The following is a 24,181-nucleotide window of genomic DNA, read 5'->3' as shown; positions in this document are numbered from 1 at the left end:
ACTTGCTGAGCCATTTTAATAGGTAATAATGTCAGAGAAGCAGACTCAGTATATTGTATTATATGTTCTTATATGTAATTATCCTAAATAACTCAAAGTAAAACAATGGAAATACATATGGAACTATAAATTCCTACTTACATGATTTAATTATATCAGGATACATAAACTGAACTTGAACTTATTTTAATGTAGACACACTAGCCATTTTAGTCCATTTTACTGTTTATGTTAAAATAACATTTCTTTCCTAAATATTATTTTCTCGACCATGGTGCACTATTGGTGGGAATACAAACTGGTACAGCCACTATGAATAATAGTATAAAGTTTCTCAAAAATTTTAAACATATGTTCCAGTGATCCAACTAAATATATATATACACACAGAAAAAGAAAACAGGACTTTAAAGAGGTATCTGCACTCCCATGTTCACTGTAGCATTTTTCAAAATAGCCAAGACATAAAAACTATCTAAGTATCTATCAACAGACAAATAAAGAAAATGTGGTATATATATTCACAATGAAATATTATTCAGCCACAAAGATAAAGAAATCTTGCCATTTTCAACAACATGAATAAATCTGAAGGACACATTATATTAAGTGAAATAAGTCAGACACATAAAGAGAAATATTGTGTGATCTCACTTACATGTTAACAGTGTTTGTCAAGGGCTGTGGTTTGGGGGAAACTGAAAGATGTCTGTCAAAGGATTCAAGCTTTCAGCTATAAGATGAATAAATTCTGTGTAGCTAATGTACAGTATAGTGAATATAGTTAATAATTTAAATATGCTTGAAATTTGCTGAGAAAGTAGTTCTTTTTTTCCTACTGTAATTATTTTAAAATTTAAATTAATTTATTTATTTTAATTGGAGGCTAATTATTTTACAATACTGTAGTGGTTTTTGCCATACATCAACATGAAATTTCTAAGTGTTCTTAACACACACACACACACACAAAGTAACCATGGTAGCTCAGCTGGTAAATATTCCCCTACAATGCGGGAGACCTGAGTTCAATTCCTGGCTCAGGAAGTTCCCCTGGAGAAGGGATAGGCTACCCACTCCAGTTCATGGGCTTCCGTGGTGGCTCAGATGGTAAAGAATCCTCCTGCATTGTGGGAGACCTGGGTTTGATCCATGGGTTGGGAAGATCCCCTCGAGAAGGGTATGGCAACCCACTCCAGTATTATTGCCTGGAGAATCCTCGTGGACAAAGGAGCCTGGTGGGCTATTGTCCATGGGGTCGCAAAGAGTTGGATAAAACTGATCGACTAAGCATAGCACAGCACATGGTGTTGTATGTGTTAATTAGCTTGAATATGATGACTATTTCACGTATGGATATAAAATCATCAAGTCGTACTGTTGCACACTTTCAAAGTATATACTTTTGTGACTCATACTTCTACAAAACAAAAACAGAATTTAAAAAGCGGCATGTTTATTTTAACTGAGGTAGAAAGTATTTGATAATATCCAACACTTCAATTTCAATATTGAAAATTTAAAAATCTTAACAAAATCATAAAAAAGGGGTGCTTTCTTAATCAAAACAAAGATCCCCTATAAAAGATCATCTATTTAAAAAAACCCCACAACTAAAAATCGCACTCAGTGGTGAAGGACAGAAAGCTTTCCTTAGTGATCAAGAACAAAATAAGCATGTACACTCTCCCCCTTCTATTCAACACTGTATTTGATGTTATATTCATGAAAATTAGCCAAGATAAAGAAATAAAAGGCAACCAAATTGGATAGGAAGAAGAAAAACTATCTTTACTCACAGAACTTATGTACAGAAAATCCAAAAGATTCCATGAAAAAAAGAAATGTTAGAGCTAGTAAGCATTCAACAAAATTTCAGGATACAAAGCCAACATACAATAATCAGTGGTATATCTACAAATCAGTAATACATAATCAAAAAGGAAGAAAACCAAGAAATCCCTCCAAAAACCAAAAAGCACCCCCAAATCAGACAAGACACTGATGCTGATGCTGTGAAATATATATATATATATAGGCATATATATCCACCTGCAATGCAGGAGACCCTGGTTCAATCCCTGGTTTGGGAAGATCCCCTGGAGAAGGCAAAGGCTACCCACTCCAGTATTCTGGCCTGGAGAATTCCATGGATTGTATAGCCCATAGGGTTGCAAAGTGTGGAACACGACTGAGCAACTTACACTTTCACTATTGCATTGAACCTACAGACTATTTTAAGTATTAACAAAGTACTCTTCTAATACCTGAACACAGGATGTTTTCCTACTTACCTATGTCTTCTTTAATTTCTTTGAGCAATGTTTTGTAACAGTCAGTATGTGTGTTGCACTTCTTGTTTAAACATATTCATAAGCATTTTATTCTTTTAATTCCTCATTTCCTTTTTGTTGCTTATTACAGATTGGTAGATATACCACTGATTATTGTATGTTGGCTTTGTATCCTGAAACTTAGTTGAATCTGTTTATTAGCTCTAACATTTTTGAAATATCAATAGCACTTTTTGCTGAAATAAAAAAGCTAAACTGTAAAACTTACATAGAATTGCAAAAGACCTTGAATAGCTAAAACAGTCTTGATAAAGAACGAGATTAGAAAACTTACACTTCTCAATTTCAAAACTGCCAAATTGTGTGATACTAGCAAAGGATAGATATACAGAAGAATACAATACAATTGTGAGTAATGGTGAATTTAGTTTTTACAAGATGCTATGAAAAATTGGGAACGAAGTCTCTTTTCCATTAGTACTGTTGAGATAACTGGATATTCACATGCAAGTTGAGTTCAACTTGCAATACATAGAAAAAGTAACTTAGATTGAAAAATTCAACCTAATAGCTAAAGCTATTTTTTTTAAACTGTTACAAAAAAACACGGGGGCAGATACTCATGACTTTCAATTTGGCAAACAGACAATACCAAAACATAAACAATGAAAAAAGAGATAAATTGAATGTGATCAAAAATATAAACCTTTGTCTATGAAAAAGTACTATCAAGAAAGTGAAAATACAACCTACAAAATAGATGAAAATGTCATATATATAATAAAGGGCTTGTATCTAGGATATATAAAATTCTTACAACTGAACAAAATAAACAACTGACTTAAAAATGGGTAAAGGAGTTGTACCAATGTGCAACAATTCTCCGAAGTTGTAGTACCAATGTGCAATAATCACAAGAAAAGATGGTCAGTATCATTAGTCACTGTTGTTTTTGTTGTTCAGTCACTAAGTCACTATAGCATGTCAGGCTCCTCTGTGCTCAACTATCTCCCAGAGTTTGTTCAGACACATGCCCATTAAATCAGTGATGCTAACTAACCATCTTATCCTCCACAGCCCCTTCCTCCTTTTGCCTTCAATATCCCCCAACATTAGGATATTTTGCAATGAGTTGGGTATTTTGCAATGAGTTGGCTATTCAAATCAGGTAGCTAAAGTATTGGAGCTTCAGCTTCGTCCTTCCAATGTATATTCAGGGTTGATTTCTTTTAGTCCAAGGGAATCTCAAAAGTCTTCCATAGCACCACAATTCAAAAGCATCAATTCTTTGGCCCTCAGACTTCTTTATGGTACAAATCTCACATCTGAACATGACTACTGGGAAAACCATAGCTTTGACTATACTGACCTTTGTTAGCAAAGTGATGTCTCTGCTTTTTAATATGCTGTCTGTGTGTGTGCGAAATTGCTTCAGTCTTGTCTGACTCTTTGTGACCCTGAACTGTAGCCCACAAAGCTCCTCTGTCCATGGGATTCTCCAGGCAAGACTACTGGAGTGGGTTGTCATGTCCTCCTCCAGGGGATCTTCCCAGCCCAGGGACTGAACTGCCATCTCTTATGTCTTCTGCATTCTTTGTCACTAGTGCCACCTGGGAATCCCAAAACGCTGTCTAGGTTTTTAATTTCATAGCTTTCCTTCCAAGGAGCAAACATATTTTAGTTTCATGGCTGCAGTCACCATCCACAGTGATTTTAGAGCCCAACAAAATAAAATCTGTCACTGCTCCCAATTTTCCCCCTTCTATTTGCAATGAAACTATGGGACTGGATGCCATAATTTTTAATATGGAGTTTCAAGCAAGTCTTTTCATTCTCCTCTTTCACCTCCATCAAGAGGCTGTTAAGTTCCTTTCCCTTTCTGCCATTAGAGTGGTATCATCTGCATGTCTGAAGTTGTTGATATTTCTCCCTGCAAACTTGATTCCAGGTTGTGATTCATCCAGCTTGGCATTTTTGCATGATGCTCTCTGCATAGAAGCTGAATAAGCAGGGTGATAATATACAGTCTTGACGTGCTCCTTTCCCAATTTAGAACCAATCAGTTGTTCCATGTCCAGTTCTAACTGTTGCTTCTTGACCTGCATACAGATTTCTCAGGAGTCAGGTAAGGTGGTTTGGTATTTCTATCTCTTTAAGAATTTTCCACAGCTTTTTGTGATCTACACAGTCAAGGCTTAGTGTGGTCAATGAAGCAGAAGCAGATGTTTTTTTGAAACTCCCTTCATGATTCAATGAATGTTGGCAATTTGATCTCTAGTTCCTCTGTCTCTTTGAAACTCTGTACATCTGGAAGTTCTCAGTACACGTACTACTGAAGCCTAGCTTGAAGGATTTTAGGCATAACCTTGCTAGTCTGTAAATGAGTGCAAATGTACAGCAGTTGGAATATTATTTTGCATTGCCCTTTTTTGGGATTGAAATGAAAACTGACCTATTCCAGTCCTGTGGCCATTCCTGAGTTTCCAAATTTGCTGACATATTGAGTACAGCACTTTAACAGCATCATCTTTTGGATTTTAAATAGTTCAGCTGAAATTCTATCACCTCCACTAGCTTTGTTTGTAGTAATGCTTCTTAAGGTCCACTTGACTTCACACTCCAGGATGTCTGGCCTAGGTGAGTGATTACAATATCATAGTTATTCGAGTCATTAAGACCTTTCTGATCTTCCCAGGTGGCTCAATAGTAAAGAATCTGCCTGCCAGTGCAGGAGATGTGCCTTTGATTCCTGGGTTAGGAAGATTTCCTGGATGAGGAAATGAGAGCTGGACCATAAAGAAAGCTGAGTTCTGAGGAACTGATGCTTTTGAATTGTGGTGCTAGAGAAGACACTTAAATTCCTTGGACAGCAAGGACATCAAACCAGTCAATTCTGAAGGAAATAAATCCTGAACATTCATTGGAAGAGCTGATGCTAAAGCTGAAGCTCCAATAATTTGGCCACCTGATGTGAAGAGCCACTCACTGGAAAAGACCCTGATGCTTGGAAAGATTGAGGGCAGGAGAAGTGGGTGACAGAGGATGAGATGGTTGGATGGTATCACTGCTTCAGTGGACATGAGTTTGAGCAAACTTCAAGTGATAGTGAAGGACAGGGAAGCCTACGGTTCACGGGGTCGCCAACAGTCAGATATGATTTAGCTACTGAACAACAGAAGGAGGAGAGAGAGAGAAAGGAACTGAGAAAATATCTGAAGAGATAATAGTCAAAAACCTCACTAACATGGGAAAGAAAATATTCAAGGATGAGGAAGTGCTGAGAGTCCCAAACAGGGTATGCCAAGGAGGAAACTTGCCAAGGCACTTAGTAATCAAGTCAACAAAAATTAAAACAAGGAGAAAATATTAAAGGCAACAAGGGAAAGCAACAAATAACATACAAGAGAATATTCTTAAGGACATCAGATGATTTTTCAGCACAAACTCTAAAGGCCAGAAGAGAGATATTTAAAGCGTTGAAATGGTAATGTCATCCCAATTTTACAGCTGAGGAAACTGAGGCTTAAACAATTTAGTAAGAGACATTCAGGAATTAGGGCTTGAAGTATTAATGTTAATTCTCTGGTACATTTCTGATAGATTCTCTGAGAAGTTTATTGAGTTCTTTTTTTTTTAAAGTCACAAAACTTTGGAGTTAAGGAGCATTGATGATTCTTGATGCTGTTAAAGTGTTGCAATCAATATGTCAGCAAATTTGGAAAAGTCAGCAATGGCCACAAGATTGGAAAAGGTCAGTTTTCATTCCAGTACCAAAGAAGAGTAATGCCAAAGGATGTTCAAACTACCTTACAATTGTGCTCATTTCATATGCTATAAAAGTTATGCTCAAAATCCTTCAAGCTAGACTTCAGCAGCATATTAATTGAGAACTTCCAGATTTCAATTTATATACAAGCTGTGTTTAGAAAGGGAAGAGGAGCCAGAGATCAAATAACGAACATCCATTAGATCATATAAAAAGCAACGAAATTCTAGAAAAACATATCTTTCTGATTCACTGACTACATTAAAGCTTTGATTCTGTGGATCACAACAAACTGTGGAAAATTCTTAAAGAGGTGGGAGTACCAGACCACATCTTGAGAAATCTGTATGCAGGTCAAGAGGCAACAGTTAGAATCTTATAACTGACTGGTTCAAATTGGAAAGGAGTACAACAAAGCTGTATATTTTCCCACCTTGCTTATTTGTCTTATATGTAGATTACATTATGGGAAATGCCAGGATGGGTGAGTCACAAGCTGGAATCAAGGTTCAGTTAAGTTCATTTGCTCAGTCGTATCCAACTCTTTGTGACCCCATGAATTACAGCACACCAGGCCTCCCTGCCCATTACCAACTCCTGGAGTCCACCTAAACCCATGTCCATTGAGTTGGTGATGCCATCCAGCCATATCATCCTCTGCCGTCCCCTTCTCCTCCTGCCCTCAATCGTTCCCAGCAGAAGGGTCTTTTTAAATGAGTCAGCTCTTCCCATCAGGTGGCCAAAGTATTGGAGTTGCAGCTTCAACATCAGTCCTTCCAATGAACACCCAGGACTAAGCTCCATTAGGATGGACTGGTTGGATCTCCTTGCAGCCCAAGGGACTCTCAAGAGTCTTCTCCAACACCACAGTCCAAAAGCATCAATCCTTCCGTGCTCAGCTTTCTTTAGGTCCAACTCTCACATCCATACATGACCACTGGAAAAACCATAGCCTTGGCTAGATGGACCTTTGTTGACAAAGTAATGTCTCTGCTTTTTAATATGCTATCTAGGTTGGTCATAACTTTCCTTCCAAGGAGTAAGCGTCTTTTAATTTCATGGCTGCAATCACCATCTGCAGTGATTTTGGAGCCCAGAAAAATAAAGTCTGACACTGTTTCCACTGTTTCCCCATCTATTTGCCATGAAGTGATGGGACCAGATGCCATGATCTTAGTGTTCTGAATGTTGAGCTTTAAGCCAACTTTTTCACTCTCCTCTTTCACTTTCATCAAGAGGCTCTTTAGTTCTTCTCCACTTTCTGCCATAAGTGTGGTATCATTTGCATATCTGAGGTTATTGATATTTCTCCCAGCAATCTTGATTCCAGATTGTGCTTCCTCCAGCCCAGAGTTTCTCATGATGTACTCTGCATCTAAGTTAAATAAGCAGGGTGACAATATACTGCCTTAACATACTCCTTTTCCTACTTGGACCAGTGTGTTGTTCCATGTCCAGTTCTAACTATTGCTTCCTGATCTGCATATAGGTTTCTCAAGAGGCAGGTCAGGTGGTCTGCTATTCCCATCTATTTCAGAATTTTCCACAGTTTATTGTTATCCAGACAGTCAAAGGCTTTGGCATAGTCAATAAATCAGAAATAAATGTTTTTCTGGAACTCTCTTGCTTTTTTGATGATCCAGTGGATGTTGGCAACTTGATCTCTGGTTCCTCTGCCTTTTCTAAAACCAGCTTGAACATCTAGAAGTTCATGGTTCATGTATTGCAGAAGCTTGACTTGAAGAATTTTGAGCATTACTTTACTAGCGTGTGAGATGAGTGCAATTGTGAATCAAGGTTGCCAGGAGAAATATCAACAACCTCAGATATGCAGATGATACCACTATAATGGCAGAAAGTGGAGAGAATCTAAACAGTCTCTTGATGAGGGTAAAAGAGAAGAGTGAAAAGCTGGATTGAAACTCAATATTCAAAAAATTAAGATCATGGCATCTGGCCCCATCACTTCATGGCAAATAGAAGAGGAAAAAATGAAAACTGACAGATTTTATTATCTTGGGCTCCAAAATCATGGCAGATGGTGACTGCAGCCATGAAATTAAAAGAGGCTTGTTCCTTGGGAGGAAAGTTATGACAAATCTAGACAATGTATTAAAAAGCAGACGTAATTCGACAACAAAGATCCGTATAGTCAAAGCTATGGTTTTTCCAGTGGTCATGTATGGATGTGAGAGTTAGCCTGTAAAGAAAGTTGAGTACCAAAGAATGGATGTTTTTGAATTGTGGGGGCAGAGAAGACTCTTGAGAGTCTCTTGGACTGCAAGATCAAACCAGTCAATCCTAAAGGAAATCAACTGAATATTCATTTGGAAAGACTGATGCTGAAGCTGAAATTCCAAAACTTTGGTTATCTGATGTGAAAAGCCAACTCATTGGAAAAGACTTTGATGCTAGGAAAGACTGAAGGCAAAAGGAGAAGGGGTGGCAGGGGATGAGATGATTACATTGCATCACCAACTCAATGGACGAGAATTTGAGCAAACTCCGGGCGATAGTGTAGGACAGAGGAGCCTTCAGTCCATGAAATTGCAAAGAGTCCAACACAACTTAGTGACTGAACAACAAAACAACAATATTTCTTAGTCTAATTCTTATCATACGACACTACCATCCCACTGCTGGGCATACACTCTGAGGAAACCAGAACTGAAAGAGACATGTGTACTCCAATGTTCATCACAGCACAGTTTACAGTAACTAGGACGTGGAAGCAACCTAAATGTCTATCAGCAGATGAATGGATAAGAAAGCTTTGGTATATATATATATATGTATATATACACAATATGAAATATTACCCAGCTATTAAAAAGAATGCATATAAATCAGTTTGAGAGGTGGATGAAACTGGAGCCTATGATGCAGAGTGAAGTCAGAAAGAAAAACACCAATACAGTATATTAATGTGTATATATGGAATTTAGAAAGATGGTAATGACCACCTTATATGCGAGATAGCAAAAGAGACACAAATATAAAGCACAGACTTTTGGACTCTGTGGGAGAAGGCGAGGGTGGGATGATTTGAGAGAATAGCATTGAAACATGTATATTACCATATGTGAAACAGACACCAGTCCAAGATCAATGCATGAAACAGGGCACTCAAAGCCGGTGCAATGGACAACCCTGAAGGATGGAATCGGGAGGGAAGTGGGAGGGGTTTCAGGATGGGGAACACACTACACCCATGGCTGATTCATGTCAGTTCAGTTCAGTCGCTCAGTCGTGTCCAACTCTTTGTGACCCCATGAACCGCAGCATGCCAGGCCTCGCTGTCCATCACCAACTCCTGGAGTCCACCCAAACCCATGTCCATTGAGTCGGTGATGCCATCCAACCATATCATCCTCTGTTGTCCTCTTCTCCTCCTGCCCTCAATCTTTCCCAGCATCAGGGTCTTTTCAAATGAGTCAGTTCTTCCCATCAGGTGGCCAAAGTATTGGAGTTGCAGCTTCAACATCAGTCCTTCCAATGAACACCCAGGACTGATCTCCTTTAAGATGGTTGAATCTCCTTGTAGTCCAAGGGACTTTCAAGAGTCTTCTCCAACACCACAGTTCAAAAGCATCATTTCTTCCATGCTCAGCTTTCTTTATAGTCCAACTCTCACATCCATACATGACCACTGGAAAAACCATAGCCTTGACTACATGGACCTTTGTTGACAAAGTAATGTCTGCTTTTTAATATGCTGTCTAGGTTGGTCATAACTTTCCTTTCAAGGAGTAAGCGTCTTTTAATTTCAAGGCTGCAATCATCATCTGCGGTGATTTTGGAGCCCAGAAAAATAAAGTCAGCCACTGTTTCCACTGTTTCCCCATCTATTTCCCATGAAGTGATGGGACCGGATGCCATGATCTTCGTTATCTGAATGTTGAGCTTTAAGCCAACTTTTTCACTCTCCTCTTTCACTTTCATCAAGAGGCTCTTTAGTTCTTCTTCACTTTCTGCCATAAGTGTGGTGTCATCTGCATATCTGAGGTTATTGATATTTCTCCCAGAAATCTTGATTCCAGTCTGTGCTTCCTCCAGGCCAGCATTTCTCATGATGTATTCTGCATATAAGTTAAATAAGCACGGTAACAATATACAGCCTTAATGTACTCTTTTTCCTATTTGGAACCAGTCTGTTGTTCCTTGTCCAGTTCTAACTGTTGCTTCCTGACCTGCATACAGGTTTCTCAAGAGGCAGGTCAGGTGGCCTGGTGTTCCCATCTCTTTCAGAATTTTCCACAGTTTATTGTGATCCACACAGTCAAAGGCTTTGGCATAGGCAATAAATCAGAAATATATGTTTTTCTGGAACTCTCTTACTTTTTCCATGATCCAGCGGATGTTGGCAATTTGATCTCTGGTTCCTCTGTCTTTTCTAAAACCAGTTTGAACATCTGGAAGTTCATGGTTCACGTACTGCTGAAGCCTGGCTTGGAGAATTTTGAGCATGATTCATGTCAATGTATGGCAAAAATCACTACAATATTGTAAAGTAATTAGTCTCCAACTAAAATAAATGTATTAAATTAAAAAACTTTTTTAAATAAAGGAATTATCTATAGTGGCTTGAACTTATCCAAGGCAGCAAACATCTAGCCTAAGAGCACAACTCCTCTGCTCCTAATTCGTTTCACTTTAAGTACTGTTTGACCTTCTCACAAATGATCTGAAGTTTGAATCTTACTTGAAGATTCCACTCTTTAGAAGGTGAAAACTTTATATGACTAATAATTATATAATACATTTAGCTTGTAATTCTTCCAAATATTTTTTTGCTGTTAGCACATATGCATTTTATTGCCTACTGTCTGTGCCTGTTTTTCTTCCGTGTTTCTGGAGTTGGTGTATGTGCTTTATCTAGATCAACAATGCCACTGAGAAACATAGATTACAGTTTTCCAGAAGACAAGAGTTACACAACGTAATGAGTGTTATGCTTATTATTTCATTTAACTCCAATTTCATAGCCAACTAGTATATTTTGAATGTTTAAAACAAAGGACGTGGATTCAGCACAGTGTTCTGTTCCTGTTATAAACTGAGGAATTTTGAACAATTCACTTAACCATTCAGTTTCCTTATCTCTTTAAGAAGAATGCTAAAAATAATAATAGTAACTATAATTTAAAATAACTACAGCTAATATTTGCTATTATATACTTTTGTAGATTTTGTTGTAAGAAAATTTAAAAATTCATGCTTAAAAAGTTCTATGGAATGGAAAGCACATTTCAGTTTAACTGTCAAAATAGAATACTGGAAGATGGTGACAAAGACTAGAAAATGTGATGCATTTGAATATGGTGTTTTCTGTTCAAATGGTATGTGAGTTAACAGTTTTGTCTATTGTTAAAGGCAAATAAAATCACAGATTATTACAAAGCAAAAAACAGCAATGAAAGTGAAAAATCTGCCATCAAGTATCCTCTAGCCAACAAGGCTCTCATTCATATTTGATAGAGAAATCAGATCTTTATAGGCAAATAAAACTTAAAATAATTTAGCATTATCAAACCAACTGTATAACAGATGTTAAAGAAAGTTCTCAAGGTGGAAAAGAAAAGGCCACAGCTAGACTACAAACAACAAATATTGGTGAGGATGTGGTGAAAAGGGAATTTCAGTACACTGTTTGTGGAAATGTAAACTGGTACACCCTGCATGGAAAGCAGTATGGAGGTCCATCAAAAAACTAAAATGAGAACTACCATATGATCCATCAATGCCGCTTATGAGTATATAGCCAAAGAAAACAAAAATGCTAATTTGAAAAGATACACACGCCCCATTGTTTGTAACAGCATTATTTACTGCAGCATTATTATAGCCAAGATGTGGAAGCAACCTAAGTATTCACTAATGATGAATAGATAAAGAATGGTACACATATCGATACATGCAATGAAATATTAGCCATAAAAAGAATGAAATTTGACCATTTGCTACAATAGGATGGACTGGAGGGTATTATACACAATGAAATAAGTCAGAAAGACAAATGCTGTATGTTATCACTTATATATGGAATCTAAAAACAATCTAATGAGTATACAAAGACAGAAACAGGCTTAAAGAGAAAAAACTTGTGGTTACCAGTGGGGAAAAGGAAGGGGAAAGAGGAATAAGGGGTTTGGGGTTTAAGAGGTACAAACTATTATATATAAAATAGATAAGCTACCAGGATACATTAAATGGCACAGTGAATATAGCCACTATTTTATAAAATCTTGGAATGGAATATAATCTATAAAAATATTGAATCACTGTGTTGTACACCTGAAACAACTATGATATTGTAAATCAACTATACTTCAACATAAAAATAATGATGAAGGAAACTTTGTGTTGAAGGCTATACAGGAACTCTCAGTACTCTCTGTTCAATTTTTTATAAACCTAAAACTGTTCCAACATCTGTTGAATCATTGAAAAAGCAATAGGCCTCAGGTTCATCCCCTCATTAGAGCTGAAAATGCATTGCTTTTTATAGCTGAGTAATAGTCCACTGTGTATACATACCACAACTTCCTTATCCATCCATTGCCAATGGATATCCAGGTTGCTTCCATGCCCTAGCTATTGTAAATAGTGCTGCAGTGACCACTGGGGTACATGTGTCTCTTTCAAGTCTGGTTTCCTCAGGGTGTATGCCCAGCAGTGGAATTACTGGGTTGTATGGCAGTTCTATTGCCAGTTTTTTAAGGAATCTTCACACTGTTCTCCATAGTGGCTGTACCAGTTTGCATTCCCACCAACAGTGTAAGAGGGTTCCCCTTTCTGCACACTCTCTCCAGCATTTTTCATTTATAAATTTTTTGATGATGGCCATTCTGACTCATGTGAGATGATACCTCATTTCAGTTTTTATTTGCATTTCTCTAATAATGAGTGATGTTGAGCCTCTTTTCATGTGTTTGTTAGCCATCTGTATCTTCTTTGGAGAAATGTTTGTTTAGTTCTTTTGCCCATGTTTTGATTGGGTTGTTTGTTTTTCTGGTATTGAGCTGCTTGAGCTCCTTGTATAGTTTGGAGATTAAGTCTTTGCTATTATTTTCTCCCATTCTGAGGGCTGTCTTTTCACCTGGCTTAAAGTTTCTTCATTGTACATTTTAATTAGGTTCTATTTGTTTTTGTTTCCATTACTCTGGGAGGTGGTCATAGAGGATCTTGCTGTGATTTATGTCAGAGAGTGGTCTGCCTATGTTTTCTTCTAAGAGTTTTATATATTCTGGTCTTACATTTAGGTCTTTAATCCATTTTGAGTTTATTTTTGTGTATGGTATTAGAAAGTGTTCTAGTTTCATTCTTTCACATGTAGTTGACCAGTTTTCCCAGCCCCACTTGTTGTAGAGACTATCTTTTCTCCATTATATATATTTTGCCTTTCAAATATAAGGTGTCCATAGGTGCATGGATTTATCTCTGGGTTTTTGATTTTGTTCCACTGATCTATATTTCTGTCTTTCTGCCAGTAACATACTGTCTTGATGACTGTAGCTTTGTAGTATAGTCTGAAGTCAGGAAGGTTGATTCCTCTAGTTCCATTCTTATTTCTCAAGATTGCCTTATTCAGAGTCTTTTGTGCTTTTCTATAAATTGTGAAATTGTTTGTTCGAGTTCTGTGCAAAATACCATTGTTGGTTTGATAGGTTTTGCGTTGAATCTATGATTGCCTTAGGTATTATACTCATTTTCACTATATTGATTATTCCAATCCATGAACGTGGTGTATTTTTCCATCTATTTGTGTCATCTTTAATTTTTTCATATAATACAATCAGTGTTTTATAGTTTTCTGGTCTTTTGTTCCCTTAGGTATATTTATTCCTAAATATTTTATTCTTTTCATTGCAATGTTGAATGGGATTCATTCCTTAGTTTTTCTTTCTATTTTTCATTGTTAGTGTATAGGAATGCAAGGGATTTCTGTGTATTAGTTTTGTATCCTGCAACTTTACTATATTCATTGTTTAGGTCTAGTAATTTTCTGGTGGCATCTTTAGGGTTTTCTAGGTAGAGGATCATGTCATCTGCAAACAATAAGAGATTCTTCGTTTCCAATCTGGATTCCTTTTATTTCCTTTTTTCCTCTAATTTCTGTGGCTAAGGCTTCCAGAACAATGTTGAATAGTAGTGGTTAGAGTGGATACCCTTGTCTTGTTCCTGATTGTAGAGGAAATGCTTTCAGTTTTTTGCCATTGAAGATGTTTGCTGTGGATCTGCCGTATGTGGCTTTTATTATGTTGAGGTATGCCCCTTCTCTGCCTGCCTTCTGGTATATCATAAATGAGTGTTGAATTTTGTCAAAGGCTTTATCTGCATCAATTGAGATAATCATATGGCTTTTATCTTTCAATTTGTTAATATGGTGTATCATGTTGATTGATTTATGAATATTGAAGAATCCTTTCATCCCTGGAATAAAGCACACTTGATCATGATGTATAATCTTTTTAATATGTTGTTGGATTCTGTTTGCCACAATTTTGTTGAGGGTTTTTGCATCTATGTTCATCAGTGATATTGCTGTGCAATTTTTTTTTTTTTTCATGGCATCTTTGGTTTTGGTATCAGGGTGATGGTGGCCTCATAGAATGAGTTCAGAATGGGAGAAAATAATAGCAAATTAAACAAATAACAAAAAATTAATTTCCAGAATATACAAGCAGCTCATGAAGCTCAATATTAGAAAAGTGAACCACCCAATCAAAAATTAGCAAAAGAACTAAACAGACATTTCTCCAAAGAAGACACACAGATGGCTAATAAACACATGAAAAGATGCTTAATTTCACTCATTTTTAGAGAAATTCAAATCATAACCACAAAGAGGTATCATCTTATGCTGGTCAGAATGGCCATCATCAAAGAGTCTACAAACCATAAATGCTGGAGAGGGTGTTGAGAAAAGGGAACCCTCTTGCACTGTTGGTGGGAATGCAAACTAGTACAGCCACTATGGAGAAAAGTGTGGAGATTCCTTTAAAAACTGGGACTAGAACTGTAATATGACCTAGCAATCTCATTGTTGGGCAGACACCTTGAGGAAACCAGAAATGAAAGAAACACATGTACCCCAATGTTTATTGCAGCACTATTTACAGTAACTAGGACATGGAAGCAACCTAGATGTCCATTGGCAGATGAATGGATAAGGAAGTTGTGGTACATATACACAGTGAAATATTACTCAGCTATAAAAAGAACACATTTGAGTCAGTTCTAATGAGGTTGATGAAACTGTAGCCTGTTATACAGAGCGCAGCAAGTCAGAAAGAGAAATACAAATACTGTATATTAATGCATATATATGGAATTTATAAAGATGGTACCAATGACCCAATGTGCAGAGCAACAAAGCAGATACAAATATAAAGAACAGACTCTTGATCTCAGTGGGAGAAGGTGAGGGTGGGATAATTTGAGAGAATGGCTTTGAAACATGTATTTTACCATATAGATGACCAAAGACATTCAATGCATGAGGCAGGGTACCCGAAGCCAGAGCTCTGCAACTACTCAGATGGATAGGTTGGGGAGGGAATTAGGAGGGGGTTCAGAATGGAGAGACACACATATACCCATGGCTGACTCTTGTTGATGTATGGTAAAAATCATCAGGATATTGTAACTTTCCTCCAATTAAAATAAATAAATTAATTAAAAAATTGTAAATCTACTAAATGTTCATGCATAGTTGATTATTTAAATGAACTATGCCACATCCACACAATGTATCTGTAAAAAATAATAAATATACCTGTATTCATAGGGAAAGATTTCTAGAATATATTGTTGGCTGAAAAAAAGCACATTGTAAATGTATATACATTATACCAATAATTTTACTTAAAAGTGAGATAAATATGAAAATATACAGTATTGTTAATCTTCTTAGAATATAAATCACAGAGAAGATAAAACAGAAATAAATAAGACTTACCTACAAGGGAACAAAGTACTGGTATGTGAAGGGAATGATTTTTATCTGAGTATACTTTATTTTCTAGGATTTTACTTTTTAAAATCTGTGTTAATATCTACATATTTAGAAATTCATATTAAATAAGCAATGATGGTGAGATTAGAAATATGGCAGAAACAGATGTACATATCCATATTTCAAAAGAATAACATAACCACACTAAATGTAATACTTCCCTGGTAACTCAGATGGTAAAGAATCTGCCTGCAATGCAGGAGACCCAGGTTCAATCTGTGGGTCGGGAAGGTCACCTGGAGAAGGAAAAGGCAACCCACTCCAGGATTCTTGCCTGGAGAATCCCATGAACAGAGGAGCCTGGTGGGCTACAGTACATGGGGATGCAAAGAGTCAGACACAACTGAGCCACTGAAAGTAATAAGAAATACTAATCTAAATAATTTTTGAACACAGTACTTTGACTACCTAGACTCAGATTAAACATAAAAAGATTTGCAAGCAATCACCATACTTAAAATGTTAGTTCTTTACAGTGGAGTAGATCAACATTTCTGTAAGCTTTTATGAGTATTGCAAAATTGAGCAACTTAATAGTTATTTTGACAATGGTGGGGGTCAGATTTCTCATGGTTGGAAAGGGAAATAAATATAAGAAATTGAAAAAGGTAGGAAGAACTTATTTTGGTAGGAAGAACTGCATGACTTGTGGGGTATTAGTTCCCCACTAGGTATTGAATCAGGCCCTCAGCAGTGAAAATGCAGAGTCCATACTACTGGACTGCCAGGAAATTGATATTAAATTGAAACTAGATGTAACAGTGTGAACTCGTATATTTTAATATATAGATATTGAGCATAATGTCTCATTATGCTATGACATTTAGAGCTAGGTGATTATATCAGCAGCAGTCCTGTACTTTGTGGGATGTTTAATAGCATCTCTGACTGCTACCCACTAGATATCAGTAGCACTCTTCCACCAGTTATGACATTTAGAAACCAGAAATATCGCTAGATATTGTCAACGTTCCCTAGGCAGCAAAATTTCCCCCCAAATAGGCCACTGATATAAAGGCATGAAAACAAACAATTAAACATTTGTATATACATTTACATGTACATATTTCATGTATAAATTTATATATACTGTATACATACATAGTATATAAATATCATTTTTATGATAAAAATAGTACAAACCAGGAAAAATATTTAAGAGACACTAAAGTTTCCTTTTACCCACTTTCCACTTACTATACTGCCAATCCCAGATCACCTACATTTTCTTCCTAGGAATCAAATCATCAAAGTACATTTTTTATAAAGAAAAAACCCACCCTTCATTTCCAAATTGCTTATAGAATTAATCCCCAAAGCTACTGCAACATTTGAAAGGAGACAGGAAGCCAGCTTCCCCATGTGGCTCAGCATTCCATACATGGTGATGACTACTACAAATGGAAAGAAGGAAAGGAAAAAGAGGAAACCTCCAACAGAAACAGCCAGTGTAGCTGAAATGTAAGATGGAAAACATAGTCAGTACACAACATACAAAATCTTGAAGTAGAAATACCCCTATTTTACTACAAAAGAGCTCTAAAATGTAAACTCTAGAAGAGAAATTGCCTTGTTCACCACTGTGTTACCAGTGTTGTTCATTACTGTATCATCAGCATTTAAGCAGTGCTTAACAGAGAGTAGTTGTTTAATAAATATTTAGCTTGCTTGCTTGAATGAATGGATGAGTAGCATGAGGAAGGAACTTTTCTGGAATTTGCTCTTTCTTATACAATGATGTGAATATTTACTTATTTAAAGATGAATTGATCCTTATGTTTATAAAATCTTGCCTTTTTATTTTTATTTATGACCACTTAGCTTAATAACCTCTAGAAGTACAACATCCCTCATCACATCATAAGAATATACCTACCTAATTACCATTTATTTTGGAATTTTTGAAACTGAAAAGTTTTAGTCACTTTCTCAATACTCTGTCATATTTCAAATTTTTATTTATTATATTTTATAAAAATACACTAAAAAGACTGACAACAAAATCATCAAAGAGAGTCATCTGGGTTAGAGTGATTTGTACCATGAAAAGTGAAAGTTAGTTGCTCAGTCATGTCTGACTCTTTGCAATCCCATGGACTCTAGTCTGCCCGGCTCCTCTGTCCATGGAATTCCCCAGGCAAGAGTATTGGAATGGCTCACCATTTCCTTCTCCAGGGGATCTTTCTGACCCAGGGATATACTTGTTTTAGGCAAGTAAGTCATTCATTGATATTTGCCTATTTTATGTTACTCTTTGGCATGTCACCTTCAAGCAACACACACCAGTATTCCTGCCTGGGAATTCGCATGAACAGAGACTCCTGGCAGGCTACCGAGCGTGCAGTGGCAAGAGTCAGACACAGCTTAGTGACTAAACCACTGCCACTATCTTCAGGCTTACTTTGACATAATTCTCTCCACCCATAGCTTTCCTAAGCTCTGTGGTAGAGTGTAGTTATTTTGCTCTATTTTGTAAGAACAAGCCAACAGCAGTGTTGCTGCTGAAAATAATAAAAATACAAATTTCTTTACCATAAAACATTTGCTTCATGTTACTTGTGCCCTACATGGTTGAAAGAAGGCAATATTTTAATTGTTTAGCATATAAGATAGATATAAAAGCCAAAAAACGGTGAAGGTTTGTTTTCTGAAAAACATATTTTACTTATTTTTAAAATAAATAATAGAAAATGACCACAGGAGAAGTAATTCTACAAATTCCCTAACTAGGCCAGTTTGAATTTATTCAGTCACACATCCCTCTTGTAAGTGAGAACAGGGCAGAAAATTCTTTTTTTTTTTTTTTTTTTGGTATATTTGATAATGTTCCAGGTATGTGATAAGTGATCCAAAGACTTCATTGAGTGAGTGAATGAATAAATAAATGCTTTCACATGACCATATTTTAGTTTATATCCTCTTGTCACATGTGATCTTGTGTTGATTTTTATTCTCATTTCCTATGCATCCTATGCTATCAATATAGTAATTTTCACTAATTTTTGCCCTTCCTCTCAAATCACTTCGTTTATATGACATGTATATTTTTAGACAAATTTAGAATGCAAGCAGAAGCTCTATATGAAGTGGCAACTAAAACTTAGAAGAAACTACCATATAAAATCCTCTTTTAGTCAATTGAAACAGTTAAAATGTTTCACAGAGGGAGTCTTGTACTCACTTTTACTGAAGAATGTGGTAATCAGAAAGCCAAAGGTTATGGTGGCCACAACAAAACACAGGAAAAAGACAAAGATGAGGGACGGGTCACTGTTTCTGAGGATAACTATAGGTACAATCTACAACACAATTGTGAAACCAGTTTAGTCACACTGGAAGTGGTGTCTCAGGAAAACAAGGAGGTGAAATAAAACAGCCTTAAAACATTTCTGTACCCCCAAGTGAAATGGCAAAATCTAACTAAATAACTCATTTCCCATGGAAGGGATCAATGGTTTGTGTCTGCTGATAGACTGAGCAGCTTCTGAATTCCCCAGAGGGTCAATCATAAACACATCTATTCTTTTGCAACCCAAACCACACAGCTCCCACCCACAATTATTTTATCCCTCTCAAAGTGTAGCTGCAGCATGATGCATTCAAACAGATACTTGCCTTGACACATAAAATCACGCACAGTATACAGACGATAATTAAAAACATCAGAAGGAACGTGACAAAATAAGATGCCCAGAGCATACCATTACTGAGCCCTATCATGAACTGGTACTCCTGTGGGAGAGTCAACACAGAACAAATACCGTGAAAGTGATATTTTCAAAACACAATCACAAATATTATCTGACTTAATCCCCATAAAAACTTATGTAGGTTAAATATCATCATTGTCATTCTGCAAAGAAACCAAGTCTCAGAATAGTCAAATGACCTGATCGGAATCATTTAACCTAGTGAATGACAATGCTGTGATTTCCAAACTGGAATTTTGAGTAACTTACCAGTTATGGTTCTAATCTAAGAAACAGTTCATTATAAATTTAAAACATAAATTCTAGGATCACTTTTCTTGTTATGATGTCTCAGGACATATTGGAAGAAAGTAAATAACTTTTAATATTATTATAGATGAAAGCAGGGAAATCTACAGCCCATGGGCCAAATCCAGTCTGCCTCATATTTTTTGTAAATAAAGTTTTGTTGACACATAGCCATGCTCATTCACTTCTGTATTGTCTGTGGCTGCTTTCATCCTACAACAGTAGAGTTGATAGTTGTGAAATGGTCTGTAGAACCTAAAATATTATACTGTCTTATACAGGAAAAGTTTGCAAATCTCTAATTTAAACCAAACCCCTCCAATTTTACAGATCAGAAAACCAGACCCAGAGAGGGTAAGTTGCTTTTACAAATTTATACAGCACCAAACTCCCTGCTCTGTGCTCCTCCTGTTCTATCATGCTGCTTCTCCTTATTTCAGAGGCTACTTTTCCCTGGACAAGCACAGACTGGAGACAGACTCCTTGTGTTTGAATCCTGACTTGCCCCTTGGCAATAAAAAGACCTTAAGCCAGCTCCTTTACCTCTCTCTGTCTCAGTGTCCTCATTTATGAATACTAAAATTTGAATAAAACTATGAGCAAGAAAGAGTTCACAGTTTTAGCAATGAGTTTCATAAACTATAATTCATCAGAAGTCAATGGATACAGACACTTGATATTTCAAGTTTTAACAAAGGCAGATCAAAATTTAGTTACAAGATGATCATTTTAATTTAAACAGCTATTTAACAAAGCAAAATTAGTGGTAGTAGTTTCCAGGGGTGATTAAAAATAGATGTTTCCTACTATATTTGATTGCTTTCCAATGTCCTTGCAATGAATTAAGGTACATTTTATTATGCAAAGGAACCATATAAGGAAATAAAGTATTAATTAAGAGACTGGAAAACTTTAAAATAACAGATTTACTAAGAATTGGTGACAAAATAGTCCTTTGAAGCCAGTTTCAACAAAAAAATCAAAATGAGAAAGTTGACAGTGAAGTAATTTACATGACACCAAAACCTCACAGGTAGCCAGACTTTAATGTGGAGATGTGTAATGTCCACATGCACACACTGAGAGAAAGAAAACAGAGAAAAATACACTAAATCTTAAAAGATTTTGCATCTGGGTGAGTAACCCAGGGATTTATGACAGATAGTCTTGTTTTCCATGTCTATTTTGTTTTTTATTAAACATGCACTGTAATAGCCATGATATTTTAAAAGAAAAATAATTTGGAATTCAGTGCCTGTATTTTCAACCACTAAGGAATTGAAACTGACTAAAATAAAGCAGCCGGGCTTCCCTGGTGACTCAGTGGTAAAGAAGCTGCCTGCCAATGCAGGAGATGTGGGTTCCATCCCTGGGTTGGGAAGATCCCCTGGAGAAGGAAATGGCAATCCAATCCAGTATTCTTGCCTGGAGAATCTCATGGACAGAGGAGCCTGGTGGGCCACAGTCTATGGGGTCGCAAAGAGTCAAACACAACTGAGCGACTAAACAACAAAGTAGCAGCTAAGGCAACAACTAGCCAAGACCCTTAGATAGGAGGACACTGTCTCTACTGTTCCCTCATACAAGATATCTAATAGAAAACAAAACATTCAGAGACTGCTTCCCCTTCTGAGCTAGATGGGGCAAATGGGACCAGATTTACCCTCCAGCTAGAAACAACAAGAGACAGAGAGAGAAAGAGAGAGAGAGAATGGAATAATACAGCCATAGAAAATATGGAACTCTTGCATTCACAACATGAATGGACTTTGAGGGTGTTATGCCTAGGGAAATGAGTCAGATGGAGAAAGTTAAGCACTGTGTGATATTACTTGCATATGAAATCTAAGAAAAATCTTATATGAAATATCAAGAACAGATTGGTGTTTGCCAGAGGTTTGTGGTGGGAGATGGGTGAAGGTGGTTAATAGTTACAAATTTCCAGTTACAAGATAAATATGTCCTGGGAATTAATGCATAGCACAATGATAACAGTTAACTATACAGTATTGTATATTGAAAGTTGCTAAGAAAGCAATCTCAAAAAGTTCTCACCATACACACACAAAATGTATTAATATATGGTGATGGATATTACCTAAATTTATTGTGGTAATCATTTCACAAGGCATGCATATATTAAATCATTATGTTGTATACCTAAAACAAATACAAATGTTATGCATCAATTATATTTCAATTAAAAATAAAAATGATTGATGTAAAGTGACAGTTAATTTTTAAGACATCTTAATTTCCATGACCTGGTGATAAAGGACAGTAATCCTTTAGAGGAGAGAAACATTGAGATAAGCCCTATGCTCACCCAGCTAGTTGCTAACTAGTTGCCTGGCTAACTGGAGTGAGAACCCAGCAATGTCCCTGACAGGAGAAGACAGGGCTGGGAATCCAGGGAGGACAAAGTGGCTGAAGTTTGCACAGCCAAATAACAGAGTTAATCAGAGACAGATTTCCAGAGATCTTTGGAAGGCGCTCTTATAGACTTCTTGGTATTCACCAGCATATATGTGTGAGAAATGTCCCAGGGTAGTGAAAAGAACCATTTTAAGGATTAGAGATAAAAATATCTAGAGCTCACATTTGCCTAGAAATATTTCTTGTTTTCCCCAAAGAGTAAAACCATGTAATTTATAGGTCATAGGTAGACTAAAAGGATTTTGTGTTAATACTGTGTTAATACAGTATTTATAGGTCATATGTAGGCTGCTGGTGCTGCTAAGTCACTTGAGTCATGTCCAACTCCGTGTGACCCCACAGACGGCAGCCCACCAGGCTCCCCCATCCCTGGGATTCTCCAGGCAAGAACACTGGAGTGGGCTGCAATTTCCTTCTCCAATGCATGAAAGTGAAAAGTGAAAGTCAAGTCGCTCAGTCATGTCTGACTCTTAGCGACCCCATGGACTGCAGCCTATCAGGCTCCTCCGTCCATGGAATTTTCCAAGCAAGAGTACTGGAGTGGGGTGCCATTGCCTTCTCTGCATAGGTAGGCTATCTATAAGGATTTTGTGTTAATATAGATTTAGCTGTAGACCTGCATTTCTTAACCTCAGTACTACTGGAAACATATTCAGTGCAAAATATTGTCCTAAGTGCCTCATATACAGTGGGACTTCTCACTTAGTGGTATTTCTATTTTGGAGTAATTCCTCATTGTACATTATAGAATGTTTAACAGCATCCTTGGCCTCAGCTTACTAGGTGCCAGTAGCAATAGTTCTCACTGTATTAATGTCTTTTAGTTCAGTTCAGTCACTCAATCATGTCCGACTCTTTGCAACTTCATGCATCACAGCACGCCAGGCCTCCCTGTCCATCACCAACTCCTGGAGTTCACTCAAACTCACGTCCACCGAGTCCATGATGCCATCCAGCCATCTCATCCTCTGTTGTCTCCTTCTCCTCCTGCCCCCAATCCCTCCCAGCATCAGAGTCTTTTCCAATGAGTCAACTCTTCGCATGAGGTGGCCAAAGTACTGGAGTTTCAGCTTTAGCATCATTCCTTCCAAAGAACACCCAGGGCTAATCTTCTTTAGAATGGACTGGTTGGATCTCCTTGCAGTCCAAGGGACTCTCAGTTTAGTCTAACACCACAGTTCAAAAGCATCAATTCTTCGGTGCTCAGCTTTCTTCACAGTCCAACTCTCACATCCATACATGACCACAGGAAAGACCATAGCCTTGACTAGACAGACCTTTGTTGGCAAAGTAATGTCTCTGCTTTTCAATATGCTATCTAGGTTGGTCATAATTTTTCTTCCAAGGAGTGAGCATCTTTTAATTTCATGGCTGCAATCACCATCTGAAGTGATTTTGGAGCCCCCAAAACTAAAGTCTGACACTGTTTCCACTGTTTCCCCATCTATTTCCCATGAAGTGATGGGACCAGATGCCATGATCTTCATTTTTTGAATGTTGAGCTTTAAGCCAACTTTTTCACTCTCCTCTTTCACTTTCATCAAGAGGCTTTTTAGTTCCTCTTCACTTACTTCCATAAGGGTGGTGTCATCTGCATATCTGAGGTTATTGATATTTCTCCCAGCAATCTTGATTCCAGCTTGTGCTTCCTCCAGGCCAGCATTTCTCA

At 37.1% G+C, this 24,181-nt stretch overlaps 1 protein-coding gene across 1 annotated transcript in view; it reads right to left on the bottom strand.

The window, feature by feature from the left end:
* The window catches only part of LOC101113819 (phospholipid-transporting ATPase ABCA3-like), a 219,732-nt gene that overhangs the window by 181,825 nt on the left and 13,726 nt on the right, over positions 1 to 24,181 (bottom strand). Inside the window, exons 3-5 of the mRNA XM_060406324.1 lie at positions 19,694 to 19,810; positions 19,260 to 19,377; positions 17,359 to 17,532 (exon numbers count right to left, since the gene is read on the bottom strand). Coding sequence (XP_060262307.1) covers positions 17,359 to 17,532; positions 19,260 to 19,377; positions 19,694 to 19,810 — 409 coding nt within the window. The remainder of the gene's footprint in view (positions 1 to 17,358; positions 17,533 to 19,259; positions 19,378 to 19,693; positions 19,811 to 24,181) is intronic.

This window comes from Ovis aries, chromosome 24 (assembly GCF_016772045.2).
Source record: "Ovis aries strain OAR_USU_Benz2616 breed Rambouillet chromosome 24, ARS-UI_Ramb_v3.0, whole genome shotgun sequence".
Taxonomy (NCBI): Eukaryota; Metazoa; Chordata; class Mammalia; order Artiodactyla; family Bovidae; genus Ovis; species Ovis aries.
The sequence above is the reverse complement of the archived record's forward strand: the minus strand, read 5'-3'. Positions and strand labels throughout refer to the sequence as shown.